Source organism: Rasamsonia emersonii, assembly GCF_000968595.1.
Source record: "Rasamsonia emersonii CBS 393.64 chromosome Unknown ctg1118621759991, whole genome shotgun sequence".
In the NCBI taxonomy this organism is placed as follows: Eukaryota; Fungi; Ascomycota; class Eurotiomycetes; order Eurotiales; family Trichocomaceae; genus Rasamsonia; species Rasamsonia emersonii.
In genome coordinates this window covers 96774-114941 of record NW_013563296.1, presented here as the reverse complement: position 1 = coordinate 114941, position 18168 = coordinate 96774, and the positions used below count along the sequence as shown (strand labels likewise).

The 18168-nt window shown below is 49.8% G+C and overlaps 6 protein-coding genes across 6 annotated transcripts; 3 read left to right on the top strand and 3 right to left on the bottom strand.

Moving 5' to 3' along the window:
* Positions 1-472: 472 nt before the first annotated feature.
* On the bottom strand, positions 473-2516 carry T310_1498 (Dol-P-Glc:Glc(2)Man(9)GlcNAc(2)-PP-Dol alpha-1,2-glucosyltransferase; the record flags this gene model as incomplete). The annotated part of the gene is made up of 3 exons (XM_013475627.1): positions 473-1467; positions 1534-1671; positions 1727-2516. The coding sequence occupies 3 exons, from the start codon at positions 2514-2516 to the stop codon at positions 473-475; spliced, it is 1923 nt and encodes a 640-aa protein (XP_013331081.1).
* Positions 2517-2946: 430 nt separating this feature from the next.
* On the top strand, positions 2947-3927 carry T310_1497 (DNA replication complex GINS protein PSF2; the record flags this gene model as incomplete). The annotated part of the gene is made up of 2 exons (XM_013475626.1): positions 2947-3060; positions 3220-3927. 2 exons carry the CDS (start codon positions 2947-2949, stop codon positions 3925-3927), a joined length of 822 nt encoding a protein of 273 aa, XP_013331080.1.
* Positions 3928-4386: 459 nt separating this feature from the next.
* On the bottom strand, positions 4387-5118 carry T310_1496 (Ubiquitin--protein ligase; the record flags this gene model as incomplete). Its single annotated transcript, XM_013475625.1, has 2 exons — positions 4387-4713; positions 4843-5118. 2 exons carry the CDS (start codon positions 5116-5118, stop codon positions 4387-4389), a joined length of 603 nt encoding a protein of 200 aa, XP_013331079.1.
* Positions 5119-6025: 907 nt separating this feature from the next.
* Positions 6026-12799, bottom strand: T310_1495 (Structural maintenance of chromosomes protein; the record flags this gene model as incomplete). Its single annotated transcript, XM_013475624.1, has 13 exons — positions 6026-6290; positions 6365-7038; positions 7090-7464; positions 7518-9704; positions 9792-10068; positions 10173-10189; positions 10661-11012; positions 11072-11370; positions 11430-11494; positions 11556-12135; positions 12171-12244; positions 12376-12483; positions 12787-12799. The coding sequence occupies 13 exons, from the start codon at positions 12797-12799 to the stop codon at positions 6026-6028; spliced, it is 5286 nt and encodes a 1761-aa protein (XP_013331078.1).
* Positions 12800-13713: 914 nt separating this feature from the next.
* On the top strand, positions 13714-14685 carry T310_1494 (54S ribosomal protein L4, mitochondrial Precursor; the record flags this gene model as incomplete). The annotated part of the gene is made up of 3 exons (XM_013475623.1): positions 13714-14083; positions 14137-14303; positions 14536-14685. The coding sequence occupies 3 exons, from the start codon at positions 13714-13716 to the stop codon at positions 14683-14685; spliced, it is 687 nt and encodes a 228-aa protein (XP_013331077.1).
* Positions 14686-15209: 524 nt separating this feature from the next.
* Positions 15210-17023, top strand: T310_1493 (Secretory pathway gdp dissociation inhibitor; the record flags this gene model as incomplete). Its single annotated transcript, XM_013475622.1, has 8 exons — positions 15210-15255; positions 15312-15336; positions 15401-15460; positions 15521-15548; positions 15602-15947; positions 16000-16551; positions 16610-16867; positions 16932-17023. 8 exons carry the CDS (start codon positions 15210-15212, stop codon positions 17021-17023), a joined length of 1407 nt encoding a protein of 468 aa, XP_013331076.1.
* Positions 17024-18168: the final 1145 nt, after the last annotated feature.

Sequence of the window (18168 nt, the reverse complement as noted above, 5' to 3'; positions counted from 1 at the left end):
TTACTTGAATATTCCTTGCCATATTCTTCGTAATTAGCGTCTGGAATTCTGTAAATTCTTCCACTATGATATTAGGTACTCTCCATTTATGATCCATGACATTAAGATTTTAGAGATATAATCCCAAGAAAGATTCAATCCAGAATAAAAGTTGGTTACGATGATTTGTGTATGTGTATGTTGTTTAACGGTTTTTTATTGTCCCAGGTTATTATCTTTAATTTCATTATCTTGAATACTAAAAATCAAAATGCGAAATGTTACGATGGTATAGATTCAGACTGCCCTACCCAATCTATCTGGCCTCTGAAATCTCAAGGCCAATTAACTTATAAAAAAAATCTCAATTCCTAAACTACAGGATATATTAAGATTAAAAAAAGAAAACGAGAATTAGGATTATTGCAAGGAAGAAAGGTAAATTAATTGACCAGGCGCAACCAGCGCGCAGATCAGATCCACACCCATCCATCTACCACATAAACCGCTGAACCTTCCCCGGCTCCTGGGGCCATTCAAACCCCTTATACAGGAACACGTAGCCGGTGATCGCATTGATGGCGATGAACCAGATGGTCTCCAACACCTTTGGGAGATCCGTGGCGAACTTGGCCTTGAACAATTCTTTCTCGTCACGGGGAACCCCCGGTCGCCGCTGTTCCAGCACGCGGTATGCCTCTGGCGTCGGCTGGCGGGGAAGATGAAGTCGCCACATCACCCAGGGTATGATGAAATACCGCGGTTCGACGAGCGGCGCGGTGATGAGTGAGAGGGTGGTCGAGATGAGCCAGACGAGTACGAAGCTGACTCGGATATGCTGTTGCTCCTGTCTTTGCTGGCGCTGGAGGATGTGGGCCTGGATCTTTTCAATGATCTCCGGTGTCAGCACCTGTCGTCTCTGCTGTGCCGCTGGGGCCTCCTTGGAAGATGCCTTCTGTGTGACTGCTTTGCTCTTCCTCTTGTTTTCTTTCTCTTTCTCCTTCTCTTTCTTCTTGCTCTTCTGCTCTTGTGACTGCTGAGAGGTAGCAGAGTCGATGACGGATGTTGGAACTACGGCAACTTGAGACTGTGCTGGAGGTGTGGAAAAGCCAAACGCTGCGAGGGCGCCCCATGCGCAGAGAAAGTATATGGGCGCCACGGCATATTTCACCGCTGGGTGGTATCTCGTGAGTATCCGGAAGACGTAGAAGACATAATGACGATTATCCGCAAGGGTAAATGGGTGCACGATGGTGTTGAAGTGGATAGCGACGAGCATAAATGAGATAACCCCAAGAGCGGTCAATATTCCCGGAAGTCTGTTCTTGTTTTTGAATCCATAATCGAAAAACTTGGGGAGATATCGGCTGGGCACGATGAGATTGGCGATTGCAATCAGAAGCAGTGGCCAGGAAAAGAATACAAAGTAGGGCCAAATATAGAGCATCTGTGGCACGTGCAAACCCGCGGTGTGGAACTCCTTGTGCCCTGAGACGAACAAAAATTGGCATCATTGAACTTTTCTAACATTATCAGAGCAGAGATGGAACTTACCTAATACCACTCCTCCATTCCAGAGGACAAATAAGCCAAAGGCAGCAAGGATAACAAGGTGAGGAAGAACTGACGCAATCACCAGGGGCAAATTGCTCATAGCAGCAGACAGTAAAGATAGAGCAGTCTTGAAATAATCTAGCAAAGAATATCAGCAATGCTACTCAACTCGAGTATTTAATATCCAACCCACCAGTAAATGATGCTTCCTCAACAAGCGGATCATAAAGCTCCTTCTGTGAACCCTTCTTGATAATTCCAACCAGATCAAAAGACTTGCAAGGCGTTGCATTTTCCCGGAGCAACCGGACAACCTGCAAACCACCCAAGAATACGGAAACCCAGAATATATTGGTTTGTCTGAAGACTAGAGCGGCCAAGCCAAACGCAAGAAAACCTGCTGTTTGTAACGAAACATGTCCCAGAAGAGCCGAAGACCATGTTTTCCTTGCAGGACCGCTAGATCGCTTAATATCCCAAATATAAGCCTCGACAACAACCAGGAGTGCGAGAATGTCCGTGTAATACAGAGCAGAAAAGAAGAAAAGCGGCGGGAACAGGCAAATATTCAGCACCGTGTGGCTGATCCACGCCCCCGATGGCCGCGTATTCCGCTCCTTTCGCAGCAAATCCAACAGGGTTTGAAGCCTCCAGGGCAGAAGAACGGCCGCAGCTGCGACATTGGTAGCACGTAATTCACTTGGACCGACCTCTTTGGGAGAACCACGGAGAAACAGCAGAGTTGCGCATAGCAGGTATGACCACAGATAGAGACCCGGCGGTGTCGTGATCTTTGGGTCCCAATGCGTCCAATTATGGGCCCAGTATGCCTGCGCTTGACCAACATGGAAGACTTCGTCCAGATATGGCTCCGGCACGGTGGTATTGACCTTGGCCCTCCAGACAACAATCAGCAGCAGGACGAAGGGGACCAAGTAGCGAGCGGCCCGAGTCAGGCCGGTCTCAAGCTGCGGCGAATTCATTGTGCCCGTTCCTCCTGTCCTGAAGCGTGGAAAATATCCCACCGGCGACTGCACCCCTCCTCTTCTCAGGCTCTAATACCCATGACGGTGAGAGAGAGAATGAGTGAAAGTTGTGGAGTAGTCGAAAAGAGTAAATGCCGGAGCTCCCGTTGGGTCGACGGGTGCAAACGCACCAAACATCGCATTCGCCGATTGAACGTTTGAAGACGCGATATACATGCAGCGATCGTCAGCAATCATGATATCTTATCAATTGGGCCAAATGTCAAATTATTGACAAGAGATTAGTGTTGAAGTCTCCTCCGTTCATAAACAACTCCTTAGAACGTGCGCCTTCTATCACCGGTTCGGGAAATTATAACACAAGAATATCACCCAATTGATCAAAACTCCGACGCGTTAATCGGGAAGCTCAACTCGGGGCCTGCCAATGGCTTTCCCCCTGCCACGGGGCATTACGCCCTCAGAAATCGAGTTTCTCGCTGAAATGGAGATGGTTACTGTCGTTCCTCGTCAACGTCTTGAGGGACTCGAGCTTTTGGCAGTGAGTTCATTGACCCCGCCGCTCACCCCGCAAACCGTGCAAAACGATACTACCAACGCCTCAATCAATGTACTCTGTCCAAATTTCAAATGACAATCATGTCTTCACTTTTATCAATCGATTGACATCCTAGCTGACCAATTTTCCCAATTGACGCAGGGCCCAACTGAACCTCTACAACCGCCGCGCCGCGCTACCCTTCCCCTCTGGCTTGCGCTACTGCTGAAAAGACAACGTCGCGTGAATATCGTTCCTCCTTACTGGCTTCACCCGGAATCTCTCTCCCTGATCCTCCAGATCGAAACGGAAAATCTGGACTATACGGATGCGTTTTCCCCTCCGCCCCCTCTCCCAGGCCAGACCCGGAGAGGGGAACGACGACGCTCCTCGCCTCCTCCCAGACCCCGACGCACACTCGACGGACAGCCGTACTACCCCACACCGCCGTTCCTGCCCCAGAATGTCGCCCTGACCCCAGCAGAAGCGTCAGAAACGGGGAAAGACCCTCCAGCGCTTCCGTACCATTGGCTCGAAGTCGGGAATATGCTGCTTGACGCGGCGAGCGATGATCTCACTGAGCCGGACCAGATCCGACGGCTCCTCAAAGATCTGAGAGAGGTGCGGATGGCGAAAATGAGGAAAGGCATTGACGTTCTGGATACGGCCGCGACGGGCGGCGGAGGCGTTGCGCTCACGGGCGTCGGCGCCATGGAAATTGGGGAAATGAGAGGATTCGTCGCAGGAGTCGTCGACGGGTTGAGGAAGATTGGTGCATCACGCGAACAAGCCCGAAGAGAGCAAATGGCCGAAGAAGGGCCGAATAGGGACTACGATGGCACCCAAGATGATGACGACATGGAGTTCTAGGCATATATTTCCGCATCTCTTTGTGATTTTTGCATTTTTGCATTTTGTCTTTGGCGTTAACGGATTACGAGTAAAGGGTCCAAGGGACATGGCTGATGATGATATATTTGGTCATGACAAAAACGTTTTTATTATTATCACATATATATATATATACCCCACAGAGAATCCATTATAAAGTAATCTTGAATTAATTCCAATAACGCCGTACAAAATGCCAAGGCCAAAACAGGGGGGAAAAAAATGGAAGATGAAAGGGAGAAAAAAGATGGGTTGAGCCGTATACCGTGCCCAAGTGGCTGTCCAACGCAGGCTAGAGCCCACTCTGCCGATCATATATTATCTACCTCTAGTCAGGTCTCTCTGTTCCCTTCCTTCTTCCGCGGAATATGAATATAAGAGGGAAAGATTGAAAGGCTTCCATAAGTCTCATACAAACATAGAACTGAATATCCACTGTCACGATGCAGCCCCAGACGCACGGGCAGCAGCTTCACGATCCTTCTGCAGCAGCTTCCTCCGAGCTGCTAGAATCATATCGTCTCTCCGTTTTTGCAGCAGTCGCTGGCGTTCACTCTTGTTCTGGGACCATCCACCGCTTGGCTGCGACGTCTGCTCTGGAGCATCCGCGCTCTCGTCCTCTTTTTCGATTCGGTCTTTCAGATTGTAGCGAGATATAAGATCTTGGCCTTGTGATTTCGGAGGAGCCTGAGATGAAGAAGTCGTCCGCACGGCGGTTGTGACAGGCGAGGGCTGAGGGATCTGGGGCTGAAAAGATGGAGGAGGCTAAATGCAGAAACCAATATTAGTAAATACACAATCCCGACATCGAGAAAGCTGTACTTCAGATACTCGACTTGAGTGATTTCATCACAGACAGTCAATGAAGGAAGGAAAACAATCCAAGATACTTACCGTTTCCAACCCTCTTCCTGTTAGGATCCTCTCCGTGGTCGCCGCGACACTGCCACCATTCCGCTGCAGATCCCACATGATGTCTCGTCTGCTTAGCTGAGGGAACATTTGCGAAATCTGCTCAACCTGCGCCGGATCGACCCGCCCGCGGAAGCGACCTGACGCATTCCCCCCCGATCCGCTATCGCGACTGAAGAACCATCGAATCACAAAGAAGGAAACCACTGCCAAAGTAAGAAGTGAGGGAATGTTAATTGAAAGTTCGTCGTCTGGCATGGTCGTTAACCAAGTCTGGAGATACGCTCTCTCCTATGCGCTGCTGTCTGCCTGTTCGGTTGATAACAGGCCCTGAGAACGTGGCAAAAACACCGGACACGACCAATGTATTTCTCCCCTGTGTTGGAGTCGATCCGTGGTATTATTTCGAGGATATAATATCAGCGACTTCTCGGTCCACTGTCGAACGATATTTCAATGGTATAGGCCTCAAGCTGGAGGTCGGGAAGAATAATATGGCGTGGCGGTCGGTGTTATCACCGAGATTGGCCCCGTGACAGCGAAGACAAAGTTCACATGCACAACGCACGCGTGCAGAGATCGCACAGCACAAGGCAAAAACAGGTATCTATGAAAGGAGCCGATATAATGAGGAGCAGTGGTGTGTTAGATGGTTAGGATGAAGAGGGTGTGAGAGTCAGATGTTCCTCGCAACTGCGGGCGCCGGGGAGATTCGACCCGCTTCCCGCGGTTCGCCCAGCGGGAGTCGGCTGCGGCATTGCCATTACCCTTTGCGGACATCTGGGCACGGCCATCCTAGCAGTCCATCAAGCGCACGACCATCAAGTGCGAGACAGCATCAATCGATGGCTGCCTAACAAGGTTACTAATTCCCTACTACAATACGTCTCCGACAAGGGAGACCATCTTACAGCAGACCTTTGTGATACCGCAAGGAGAGGGAAAAATAAAGATCGACCATTGTTTCCTTCATTACACATGCCTCAATGTCATCGAGCCGTATCAACATCCAAAATCATGTACATACGCATAGCCCATCCAACACCAACCACAGAAGCCCACAGTAGCCAGAGAGAATTGTTAAAAACACAAATAACAAAAAGACAACACGACGGCGACAATAGTTCCACGGTATAATTAAACGGTTGAATGTAAAAACAAAAATTTACTTCAGGTCAGCTGGTGTCAATGCTTGAACAACACTGGTCCCTTCACTAAACCGGGTACGGAAGATCCGGTTGGCATTCTGGAACATGCCATCTTTGAGGGAGACCACGATAAACTGCGAACCCTTAAAGCGCGTCTTGATCAACCGACCGATGTTCTGAGTATGCGACAAGTCGAGAGCCGCATCGACCTCGTCCAAAATGTACATGGGCGCTGGCTTGAACTGGAGAAGTGCCATAATGAGCGAGAGAGCGATCAGGGAGCTGAAGGAGCTTGCCGTTAGCTAGAACATTCTTCACAACTTTGATGAGGCTTCTTGGGAGCTGTGGGAACATACCGTTGTCCGCCACTCAGTTCAGCGAGACTCTGCTTCCAAACTTTGCCTAGACAGACCTTGACCTCCAGACCATCGGTGATGTCCTTCCCCTCGGGAGGATCAAGTTTCGCAAAACTGCCGGGCAGGAGCTCAGCGAAGATTTGACCAAAATCATTGTTGACCTTGGTCCATGTTTTTTGTAGGGCTTCCCGCTTATACTCATTCAAGTTAACAATAGTCTCTTCGATCTTTTTCTTGTCCTTGATCACGGTCCTCATCATCTGCTTCAGGGAAGCCTCCTTCTTCTCAACGCTGTCGATCATGTTCATGACCTTAGGATTAATCTTCTTTTTCATACCCTGGAATCGCTCTGTCAAATTGCGCAAAGTTGACCTGCATTCAGCAATGTTTTGGCCGTTAAAATCATATGGCGTGTTGGGACGACCAAACTTGTCCTTCTCTTCTCCAATCCATTCATGCTCGTTCTCCATATTAGCGACCATCTGTGCTGCCGCCTGCTGGTCTTTGTGCAATTTCTCAAGTTGATGCCCGAGTTTTTGCATCTCCAAGCCCTCTTCGGTGATACGCGCTCCCTTGGAACGAATGGCCTCCTCGAGATCTCGTAACTCGTCATCAAAACTCGTAAGCTTGGCCTGTTCTTCTTCCAGTTGAGCCTGGGCGAGATCGTGGGCATCCTGCGCTCGTTAGCGACGAACTTGAGAGATGGTGATCTCTTGCTGGCTTACTTTGATCCTCGATTGCTCCTTCTTGAGGGATTCAATCTCTTCCAGCTGGGCCTTTATCGTAGAATCGACCTCAGCCAGTTGTTCTTCAGCTGCTGACAGGTCACTTCCAGCCTGCTCGGACTCGAGTCGGGATGCCTGAAGCTCTTTCTGCAGTGTCTTGACGGAAACTGAGTTCTTGTTCAGACTCTTTTTCAAGGCATCGAGCGATGACTGCAACTCCGCCAGCTTGCTATCCTTGTTGTTGTTGAACTCGCTCATGTCCTTCTCGATCCGCTTGATATCCTTGGTGGCTTCTGCTTGCCGGTTCTTCGCATCGGCAATGCCTTTCTTCAGCTGCTCGATATTTGCCTTCATTTCTTCCACAGCATGAATGATCTACGCAAGTCAGCTGCAAATTGAACCGGGAATTCTGATCGCGATTCACTCACCGATGACGACGAGTTGCTATTAATCTGCTCTTCAGTGAGCTTAATCTCGTGGTTTTTCAGGTCCAGCTCTTGCTTTATAGCTCGCATTGCATCCAGCTTCTTCTTTTCCTTAGCTAACGTGTCCTGCAGCTGGGCCAGAAGCCGCTCTTTGCTCCTCAACTCCCGAGTGACCTCATTTAGTTTCTGCAGGATGACGAGCACGCCACTTGAATTTGGAGAACTTCCACCAGAAAGAGTTCCAGAGGGATCGTAGACGTCGCCATCCAGGGTGACGCTCTTCATGCGGACTGAAGGATCAAAAGTAACGGTCTTTGCAGTCTGAGCGTCATCGCAGATGAGGGTTGAGCCAAACACATACTCCATCGCAGCAGACACTTCTTCGTCATACCCGATCAGTGACAAAGCGAGATCCACCTTGCCCGGGGCCAACTTCTGTGCAGCGCCGATCTTCTCAGCGGAAGCTTTAAAGGCTGAGATCTTATTCAGCGGAATAATGGTAACACGCTTGCGCAGCTTCCCATTCTGAAGCAATTGGGTGCCGGTCTCAGCGGTGTCGACCACGACATTATAGAGACGACCTCCTGCACAGATCTCGAGTGCAGTTCCTGCCTGCGTCTTATCCTTGTCCAGTGTGAACAACTGAGCAACAAGGCCCTTGACCTTCGATCTGTCAAACCCAGGATAAGGGTCAGAATAAGTAAACTCGAGGTTTGCCACTTTTCGGTTCAAGGAATCGGCCTTCTCGCGAAGCTCTCGGATGTCCCGTTGCAAATCTGTTTGTTCCTGATACAACTGCTCCTCTCTTCCAGGCTCGAACCCTTGTTTGGCCATCTCGGCCTCAAGTTGCTTTGCGCGTAACTTAAGGCCATCTAGATCTTTCAAAAGCCCCGCGTTCTGTTCCCTGGCCTTCTTTGCTCGAGGCTCTTCCTCTTTGATCCTCTTTTCGAGATGGGCGATTTTAAGCTTTGCCTGCTCTTGCTCAGTGGCAGCGGCGCTAACACGGTTCCGAGCATCTTGAAGCTGGGCCTGATATCCATTCTCCTGGCCTTCCTTGGATGCAACTCCAGTTTGCAATGTCTGGAGCAATTCTTCCTTTTGTTCGACTTCCGCAGTCTGAGAGTCGAGTTCTGCTTTCGCAGCATCGTATTTTGCTTGGAGTTTCTCGTAGATCGTCCTTTTTTCCTTGAGGAGTTTCTCAAGTTCATTCACAGTCTTTTGTAGCGCTTTTCGCTTTTCCTTCTCCTCTGCCAGGCTTGAGTTCTTCAGGTCGAATGCCGTCGCCAACCGGACCAATTCATGAGAATGTGCCTTCACTTCGTTCTCCAGAGCCTGGAACCTGCCACCTTTACGCAACTCCTTTTCTCGCACTGCCTTGACTCGCTTCACATCCTCTTCCAGATGAGCGATTTCCCCTTTGAGTCGAGTCGCATTGTCCTCGAGTTCTTGTATTCTGGCTTTCTTGGCTTCGTATTCTTCGCCAGCAACTCGTAGCCGCTCGCGATTTTTCAGGTAATCATGAGCGACGACTAACCGGGTAAGACGCTCAACGTCGTTCTGGGTTTGCTGGAAATCGAGGAAAGCTCGCTTCTCGCCTCGTAGCTTTTCCAGCTTCGGCTCTATTTCTTCCTTAAGAAGGCCTTCAATTTCCCGAACCTTCATCTCCTTCTTTGCCATAGTTTTGAGAGCTTTCTCCTTTCTATCTTCAAACATTCGGGTACCAGCTGCTTCTTCGATCATAGCTAGTATCTCCACTGGTTTCATGTTCAGTACTTTCGTAATTCGACCTTGCATAATCAAGAAATTAGGGTTGTTGATGTTCAGCTGAACACTCTGAAAGAGGTTTTGCACGGTCTGCTGTTGTGCACGATGGCCGTTAATCAGGTACTTGCTCGTTCCACCCAGGACGATCTGTCGCGTAACTGAGATACTGGCATATTCTTCGAAGCCGATCGGAGACTTGGATTTATCACGGTTGTCAAAGACGATTGTCACGCTGGCCTTGGTGACTCCTGCTTGGCCACGCTTGTAGATAAGATCTTGGAGATTTTGTGCTCGGACGGTGGACATGTTCGTGATTCCGAGGACGAAGCAGATCGCATCGAGAATGTTGGATTTCCCACTGCCATTCAGGCCAGTGATCGAATTGAACGATTCGTCCCTACGCGACGAGTTAGCACGAATGCGCCGCTAGGTGGTGAGGAACACATCGTAGAATCGCATTTGCTAGAGCAATTTTTGACAGTTGGAATCGCGACGAAAACAGAACAAACATACCATCCTGAAATGACCGTCCGGACGGCGTACGACTTGAAGCCCTGTAGTCGAGCGGTCAGTATTGCGGAGCATGCGGCAATGCGACTGAAACAGGATTAAACGCACGTCGATAATAATTTCAACGATTCTCATGGCTGCGACTCTGGAAAACCTAAGATATCGCTTTGTTAGAGCACATGAGTGGGCAGCGCCTACGAAGCTGCTGGATGCGGGCTGCGCTTGTTCGCAGTTTTGTGTTGACGAGACGTTTTGCTGTTTGGCTTCGGCGGGACTGGAGCTGTTTATTGTTTGCCTGATTGGGATTGGCGTCACGTGTTGATGACATAAGCAGGTCTGGGCACCTCCACGCCACTGGCGCCTGCCCGATTGGGATCATCATACCTCCAGGATGGTAGGCACTGTACTGTACATTACCTATCACCTGGAAAGCGCACATCACCACTTTTCTCTTCTGACTTTTACTGGGCAACAATTTCTCCGACTACGCCAACGACTGTTCATATCAGTCGAGTGATGCTTCTACAAGTGCAATATTTATACATGGATGGGGATATTGAGATGCTGAAATTGATAGATGCCTGAGAACCATTCCATTTTTTGATATGATTATCCTTTACGATGCCAAGTGGTATGACCTAAAGTGGCAGTCAACTAACGCCGATAACTAAACCCGATCCCATGTCACCAGCCAAGACATTCATGAAGCGTGAGGGGGAAAGCCGACGGCACGTGAAATATTCCTGTTGGGATCCAGTCTGTTGTCGAGATCTTCGTACCGGAGAATGAATTCGCGCTGTTCGCATAAAACGTATCGTCAGTTTTTGTCAGTGCTATATCAAGGAGGGATCTGGGAGAATCAAGCCACGTACGCGAACTTTCTTCCAGCTCGTAGGATCCCACCAAAGATAGACACCTCGTTCACTCACACCTCTCTCAACATCCACAGGCCCTGGATAAGTCTCGTCCCGCGTCAACCAAGCGCGCTCGACTTTGTGGTATCTCCACTTGCGACCCATCAGCTCCTCGGCCGCCAGTTCTTGCATGATATCACGAGGCATGCTGTAGAAAATGTAAAAGAGAGTCTCATCACTGAAGCTCGGGATACGGGACTGGAGTGGCTGGATATTTGCAACACTGTAGCAAGCCGGGAGGGAGAAGTCTTGCTCCAGAGGCACAGCAGATGAGGAAACGAAAGGCGAGGCAAAGGAATGGTGAAGAGGTCTATGGAGTTCGATTAGCAAGGTCAGAGACGGAAGAATAGAAGGGCCACGAAAACGTACTCAGGTTGGTTCAGGTCGAGACCGAGAGTCATCAGATCCTGGCCGACGGTGAGGCTTGCAACATCGGGGCTTTCGCTATGAATCATTCGAAGCAAGCCAGCGAGGCCGAACCTGTCCAGCTCGCTCATCTGAGTAAGAGGGGGCTGCTCCGCACTCTGGCTAGTGCCTGATGACTCCTGCGTCTCGGCACCAGCTGGTGCTTGACGTTGCTGCATTTGTTGCGCTTGGTTCTGTTCCTGCTCCGTGTAGCCATCCGGACGTAAACCGCGTTGGTTCGGCATAGCAGATGCGGTGGGATCCTGAGAAAGGAATCAGTTTTTCTTTGTAGCTAATAATGGAAGGCCCAAGGAGCGCTTACCTCTTTATCCTGTCCAGTGACTCCGTTGGGTCCTTGGTTGATTGGAGACCTTGACGTAGAGATTCCTAAATCATCCTGTCAGCCGGATATGACCATTTGGACGAACTCGGTTTCAAAGGAACGCACCACTTGAACCTGCTGTCGCCGGTGACATGATTCGGTTGGTCTCGTGTCCATTCATGGATGCTGCCATTATGTTACGAGCTTGCGCGGATTGATTTTGTCCTGAGTATTGCATGCCAGACCCGTAGCTTCCAAACCCGGCGTTTTGCAACAAGGATCCCCTTCGCTCCTGCGCTATATCAGCGTGAACGTTTCTCCCGAGCGGTGGAAATTCCTCAATGTTGCCAGTCTGGGGCTGGCCACCGATTCCTTGACCACCGTTCCTGAAGTCGTCTAATCGGTTGGCAAACTGAGCTCCAGAGGGAAAGATGTCATCGTGAGAAGGTTGTGATTGTTGAGAGTAGTGGGTTTGTGTCTGCGACGCTCTAGACGGAGCCTGGGTTGCGGGAGGCTGTTGTCTCTGCACAGGAGTCTGCTGAGTCGTCCGCTGCCCTGCGTTTGCCCAGACAGCCTGTCCTGGACTCTGTGACTGGCTCTGCTGTGGCGCTCCTGATAACGATGGAAACTCTCTTTGAAAGAAAAAAGCACCAGGTATTAGCGCTGCCGTCCACAAGCTGGCCTTTGCCTTGGATGACCATGCAATCTAATATCACATTCGCAAAGCAAAGAGGCACTCACGAAAGATCCAAAGGTGTGTTTTGTTGAGATCCCGCCAGACTTTGTGCGAAAGTTCCCATCGTTCCCATATTCCGCTGCTGATGATTTTGCAGACCTGGAGCTCCACCCATTGGGAGGCCGAAGTTCCAATTCGCACCTGAACCTGTTCACCACATCCTCAACATTAACTTTCAGCTCTCAGAAGGTCTCCGAGGAGATACCGTACCCATTTTACCGTTGGGTAATCGTGTCGAGGCTAGCGTCGCATTTCTAGCTTGGGCTTGTTGCTGGGCGGGGAATCCGGACATGCCTCTCAGAGGCTGCGGGCCTGGTCCTGTAATATCGTTGAAGTCGTCAGCGGTCATTTCAGAGCCCACATTTAATTTGCATATATGTTGCGATCGCTTCGCACAACACACAGGCAGAGGTTATGCGGTTTCCGGCGCAATCGCGTCAGTTGGAGCAGACTCCTGCAAATACCGGTCTCTGGGGACCAATCGCTTTCTTTGTCATCGGCAAAGCTTCAGAGAAAGAAAGCTAGACGTATCCGCACGAAGATCGCCTGTGAAACCCCGCTGGCACGGCAGGATGGTGTACGAAGATAGGGTTGATATCATGGGGGGCGAAATCGACGAACCTGGCCTGTTCATAATGGAAAAGCTGGCCTCGATGTCCTATGTGCAACGAACTTCGAAGCCCGAACGGAGGAGAGAAGGAAAATCGCCGACAGTTATCGAGTGCTTCCAAGGAGGGCGACACTGTTCTTAAGCTTTGGGGAACAGAGGCTCACGCGGCACAGTTGCAGGGCTCTTTTCACTGCTGGAGGTGGAGTGACAGTAGCCGCGCGCTTCATGAGAGGCGGTGCACGGACCACCTGTATGGAAGAGGCTGTAGGGCTGATTAGATACAGCTTCGCCTCCAAGGAGATTGGACAAAAGAGGACCTCCCGGCTGCAGAAGGGCAGGAGACATCTTAAGTATCTCGACTGGCAGTCGAGATTTGATAGTATCGATGTGCAATTTACAATGGCCTTGATACTGTACCTACTGACCAGAACAGACATTTGGACCCCACGGCTCCAAGCCAGCGACTATATGTAAAGATCTAGGTGGTTTGAACCGCTCTACGAATTAATATTCATTAACTTAAAAACAGCATCTGCTCCTGACCTAAACGGCAGATAGTAACGATCCAGCAAAGACAATGACTGCTGATCTTTCGAGGATGATACATTCCGTAGCTGCGCCACGACAGTAAGTTACAGACACTGCTATTGTTTAAGCGCCTGCGTTTCACTGAAACGTTTTCGCTTTCCTTGAGAAGTCGATAAATACCCAGACAGACCAGAAAATGCATCAGAAATTCCCGTTTTGCAGTGATACATAGCCCTTAATCCTGATGGACTTCGAAACTCACTGAGGCGACAATAAGATCACGTGATATATCCTCTATTCCAATTTGGGATTTTCCCATCGGGCTTGCATCCGCTAGCGTAGCCTTCATTATTTTGCAACGGTCAGTCAGTCGGCAAAAGGATTCTCTGCAGGGTCAATATTGTTTCCCGATGCATCGGCAGTCAGTTATACGGCTGGCCCGTCAGTCGGGGGTTCCTGCGCTGGCTGAATTGCCCCCTCCATATCTTGCTCCCTCTCTTCACTTCAACCCGGTCCGGTCGATTCAATGTTCAGGCTTTTCAACAACAGCCGCCAATGCTGCCAGAGGACGCGGTCGTGATCTCAGCAAAAACCGAGGTGTCTCTGCGATTCATAGAACAGGGCCCAAATTTCCCCTGGGAGTCTCGAAGTATCCATTGCCCAAGCCTGTGAGTCCGGCGGAACGGCCACCCCGGGACCCAACACCGAATCACGGTCTCTGGGAATTCTTCCCCCCAGATAGACAGGCGCTGAGCACACCTGAATATGACATAGCGCATGGTGAGATACCTTGACTTGGAGACGTCATTGGGCTTGACTGATTGATAAAACAGGCCGACCTTGGTCAGTGCAGGAACTCCGCGAGAAGTCCTGGGAAGACCTCCATTGCCTGTGGTGGGTGTGTGTGAAGGAACGCAACAGAATAGCTACTTCAAACTTGGAAAGGAAGCGGCTCAAGGCAGGCTATGGACAATGGGAAGCAGACGAACGTGACCGCACGGTAAGTTCTTCCGATTCGCTACACTTTGTGAATCCTTTTCGCGACCGATCGCGTCCTAGCCAGTGATCAAGAAGGCTACTGTGTGTGGTCTGTTTGCATGGACTCGACGATTGAGTCCGCGCCTTCTGAAGCTCTAATTAAAATGAGATCCGCTGTCCTGCTTCATGTCTTACTATCTGTCTGCCTTCTGTTGCTTATCGAGTCATGCATACTGATATTTGGACAATCTTAGATCCGAATCACACAAAAGTCCATCAAGCATGTCCTTCGTGAACGCTGGTATGCCTGGGAAGAAGCACGACGACTCTACGAAAGTGGTTATCGGCCGGAGGCTGAAGACAGCTACGAAGACAGCGGAGAACCTACACAGACAAAGGCATAATTCTATTCTGGGAATCCCATCTCTTGCTGCTTGACAGAATCAGGCCTCCCTTTTCTTGCTGAATGTATAATTATACTTGGGCCATGGATTTGGAACACTTTAGACATGTTCGTTAAGCAAGAAGTCAGTTATTGTGTACAGTACAAAGGGAAACAAAAAACCATATGATACTTTTGTTTTTCTACACAAACATATTATATATAAGGAATATCTCTGAAATCCCCCTCAGTCACCATGATCTCCTGAACGGCTTTGACCCAGAAATTAGAATGCGGTCTGTGGATCCACGTCTCAGGAGTTTGAGAGAGACCATAGAGCCACTAGTCAATCCCACCGCTTGTTTGGGCTCCGCCGCGGGGACTGAGGCAACTATTAGTAGTTAGTGGGGTGCCGCAACAGCTCAACCAGCACACCTCCCTCTCCAAAACTCACCGCTGTAACCAACTTTTTGTCACATCTTCCATCTTTCTGCTGAATCTTACACGTGTTATTTGCTGTTGTTCTAAGGCTGCCTGATACCCATCATGGAAGAGATTTCCCCGGAGTATGATGTTGTCGTTCTGGGCACCGGTACGTCTCCTACCCCGCTGTCAAAACACTGCCCTGGCCAACTAACATTGTTGTAGGCTTGACCGAGTGCGTCCTTTCAGGGTAAGATGCCGCACCCCAGCATTATTACCCTGGCAAAGAACTATCAAATTAACAACCAGCGCAGTGTCCTGAGTGCCAAAGGAAACAAGGTCCTCCACATTGATCGTAATGATCACTATGGCGGGTAAGCTTCACAGGTCCCCGCGAGTCTGAATCAGGTTCTGACTGCTGGTGACTGATATAGAGAAGCCGCTTCCGTCAATATCGAGGCTGTAGGTTTATTCCTATGCGTTTGGTCTCGGTAGTTACTGACTTCTCCCCAAAGTTGTTTAAGAAATACGGCAATGTTCGCCCAGGGGAGGAACCGTGGAAGAAATACGGCAGACCCAACGACTGGAACGTTGATCTCGTGCCGAAGTTGTTGATGTCCAATGGAGAATTGACAAACATCCTGGTTTCCACTGGTGTGACAAGATACCTGGAGTTCAAGCAGATCGCTGGTAGCTATGTACAGCAAGGCAGCGGACCCAAAGCTACTGTCGCCAAGGTCCCCTCGGATGCTGGCGAGGCTCTGCGTTCATCCTTGATGGGGATGTTCGAGAAGCGGAGGGCAAAGAAGTTCTTGGAATGGGTCGGCGAATTCAAAGAGGACGACCCAAGCACGCACCAAGGTCTGTGTGGACGCACGGCTCTTGATCGGGTTTATCAGCTAACATCAACCAGGGCTGAATATGGCCACCTGCACTATGAAAGATGTATACGACAAGTTTGGCTTGGAGGAGACCACTCGTGACTTCGTGGGTCACTCGATGGCTCTTTACCAGTCAGATGACTACATCTCGAAGCCTGGAATGGCTAAAGAGACCGTCGACCGTATCCGCCTGTACGTCAATTCCATGGCCCGTTACGGAAAGTCGCCTTATATCTATCCGCTCTATGGCCTTGGTGAACTGCCACAGGGCTTTGCGCGTCTGTCTGCTATCTACGGTGGTACCTACATGCTCAATACGAACATCGATGAAGTTCTCTATGACGAAAACGGCAAGGTCTCTGGTATCCGAGCGACGATGAAGGATCGTGATAGCGGCGAGGGCATGACCTTCACGACGAAGACAAAGAAGATTATCGCGGACCCATCGTACTTCCCGGATAAAGTCAAAGTCACTGGCTATGTCCTCCGGGCGATCTGTATCCTGAAGCACCCCATCGACAAGACGGACGGAATTGACTCGCTGCAGCTCATCATTCCTCAGTCGCAGGTTGGACGGAAGCACGGTAAGTGTTCAAAAACTCCTTTGTGTTCTCTCCGGAGGCTTTTTACTCATGATGACAGACATCTACATTGCCATGGTGTCTTCAGCACACAATGTCTGCCCGAAAGGTTACTACGTGGCCATTGTCTCGACGATTGCCGAGACAGACTCTAATCACCACTTGGAGCTCGAGCCTGGTTTTGAGAGGCTTGGTGAGATTGAGGAGAAGTTTATGGGTCCTCCAATTCCTCTGTACGCTCCGATCGACAGCGGCGAAAAGGACAACATTTTCATCTCGAAGAGCTACGATGCTAGCTCACACTTCGAGACCACTACTGGTAAGATATGACGCTAAACTCCAAATCATAACCCGAAGTTTTGTTACTGATTCGTTGCCAAAAGACGATATCCGTGACATCTACCGGCGTGCTGAGGGCCAGGAGCTGGTTGTCGAAGGACTCCGGGAGGGCCAGACGCTTGTTGGCGAGGAGTGAATTCGGGTCATTAATGCTTCCTCTTTTTGCCTGCATGCCGTCTTGAATGGGAACAAGTGAAGAACTTCCATCTATTAGAAACTGCCAGATGTTGAGCTTGACCCTGCTTGTTCTTTGATCGAAAGACTTTAATATTACCCAGAAATTATACCGAGAGTTCCTTTGCTTTCTTGGAACACACACAGGTGTTTTCCTCCTATATCTTATCTCTCTTTATCTCGATATGTTCATACCTGTCTCTCTGCTTAAGGGAATTGCCGTACGGCCGAAATAAGATATTCTCGAGACCTCCACGATCTTGGCCCTAAGCTAGTAGTAAATATGCTAAGTCCCCGTGTGTTTTCTTATTTGCTTCCTTATCTCTTGATGGAGGGAGTTTGGGAATCGATTACTTCTGACCTGATAATCCGTTGTTAAAGAACATCGACCAGGAACGAAGTACTACATAAAACCTGGTCTAAATATATATATGAATAGCATAAACAACCTCTCACCGCGAGGGAGGAGCAAAAAACAAGGCAGGAATTAAGACCTCATCATAACTTTTGATTAGAATCCGGGTCTGTATTGGCTTTCTGGTGGTCCGCGATCACACACAACTCGTCATTGTCTACCCTCCGGATTTCGGCTTTCAGCAAGGCCAAGCGTCGTCCAACATGCACCACCTCGCAGATGACCCGAATCTCCGTGTCCAAGGGTACAGGACGTAGATACGTCACATTCAAATTCCGGCTCACCCCTCCATATTGGAAGATCCCTGGCCTCGAGACACCAATCAGGATGGTGGTGGAGAGATTATCGATCAGAGTCGCAGCACAGCCGCCGTGTAAGTTTCCCAGGCGGTTGGTCATGTTCGGGGTGACGAAGAGACGATACGAAACCCTCGCGGGAGGGCCTCTTGTTGCGTACTCGAAACGCAAATTGGCACGGCTTATGTCGATGTCCCACGACTGTTAAACATGAATTCATCCACTGGTCAGCAACGATCTTTGGCATCGCGGACAATACAGGGAATTGTTGCGTTTAACAACAGGTAAACGCGGGGGGCGGAAAGGGGTCATAAGGCGTAGGCGCAAGGCTATCGAAACCGTATAAAGAAGAGAAAGATTCGAACCTCAGGCTTCCCATCCATTCCCAGATATTTA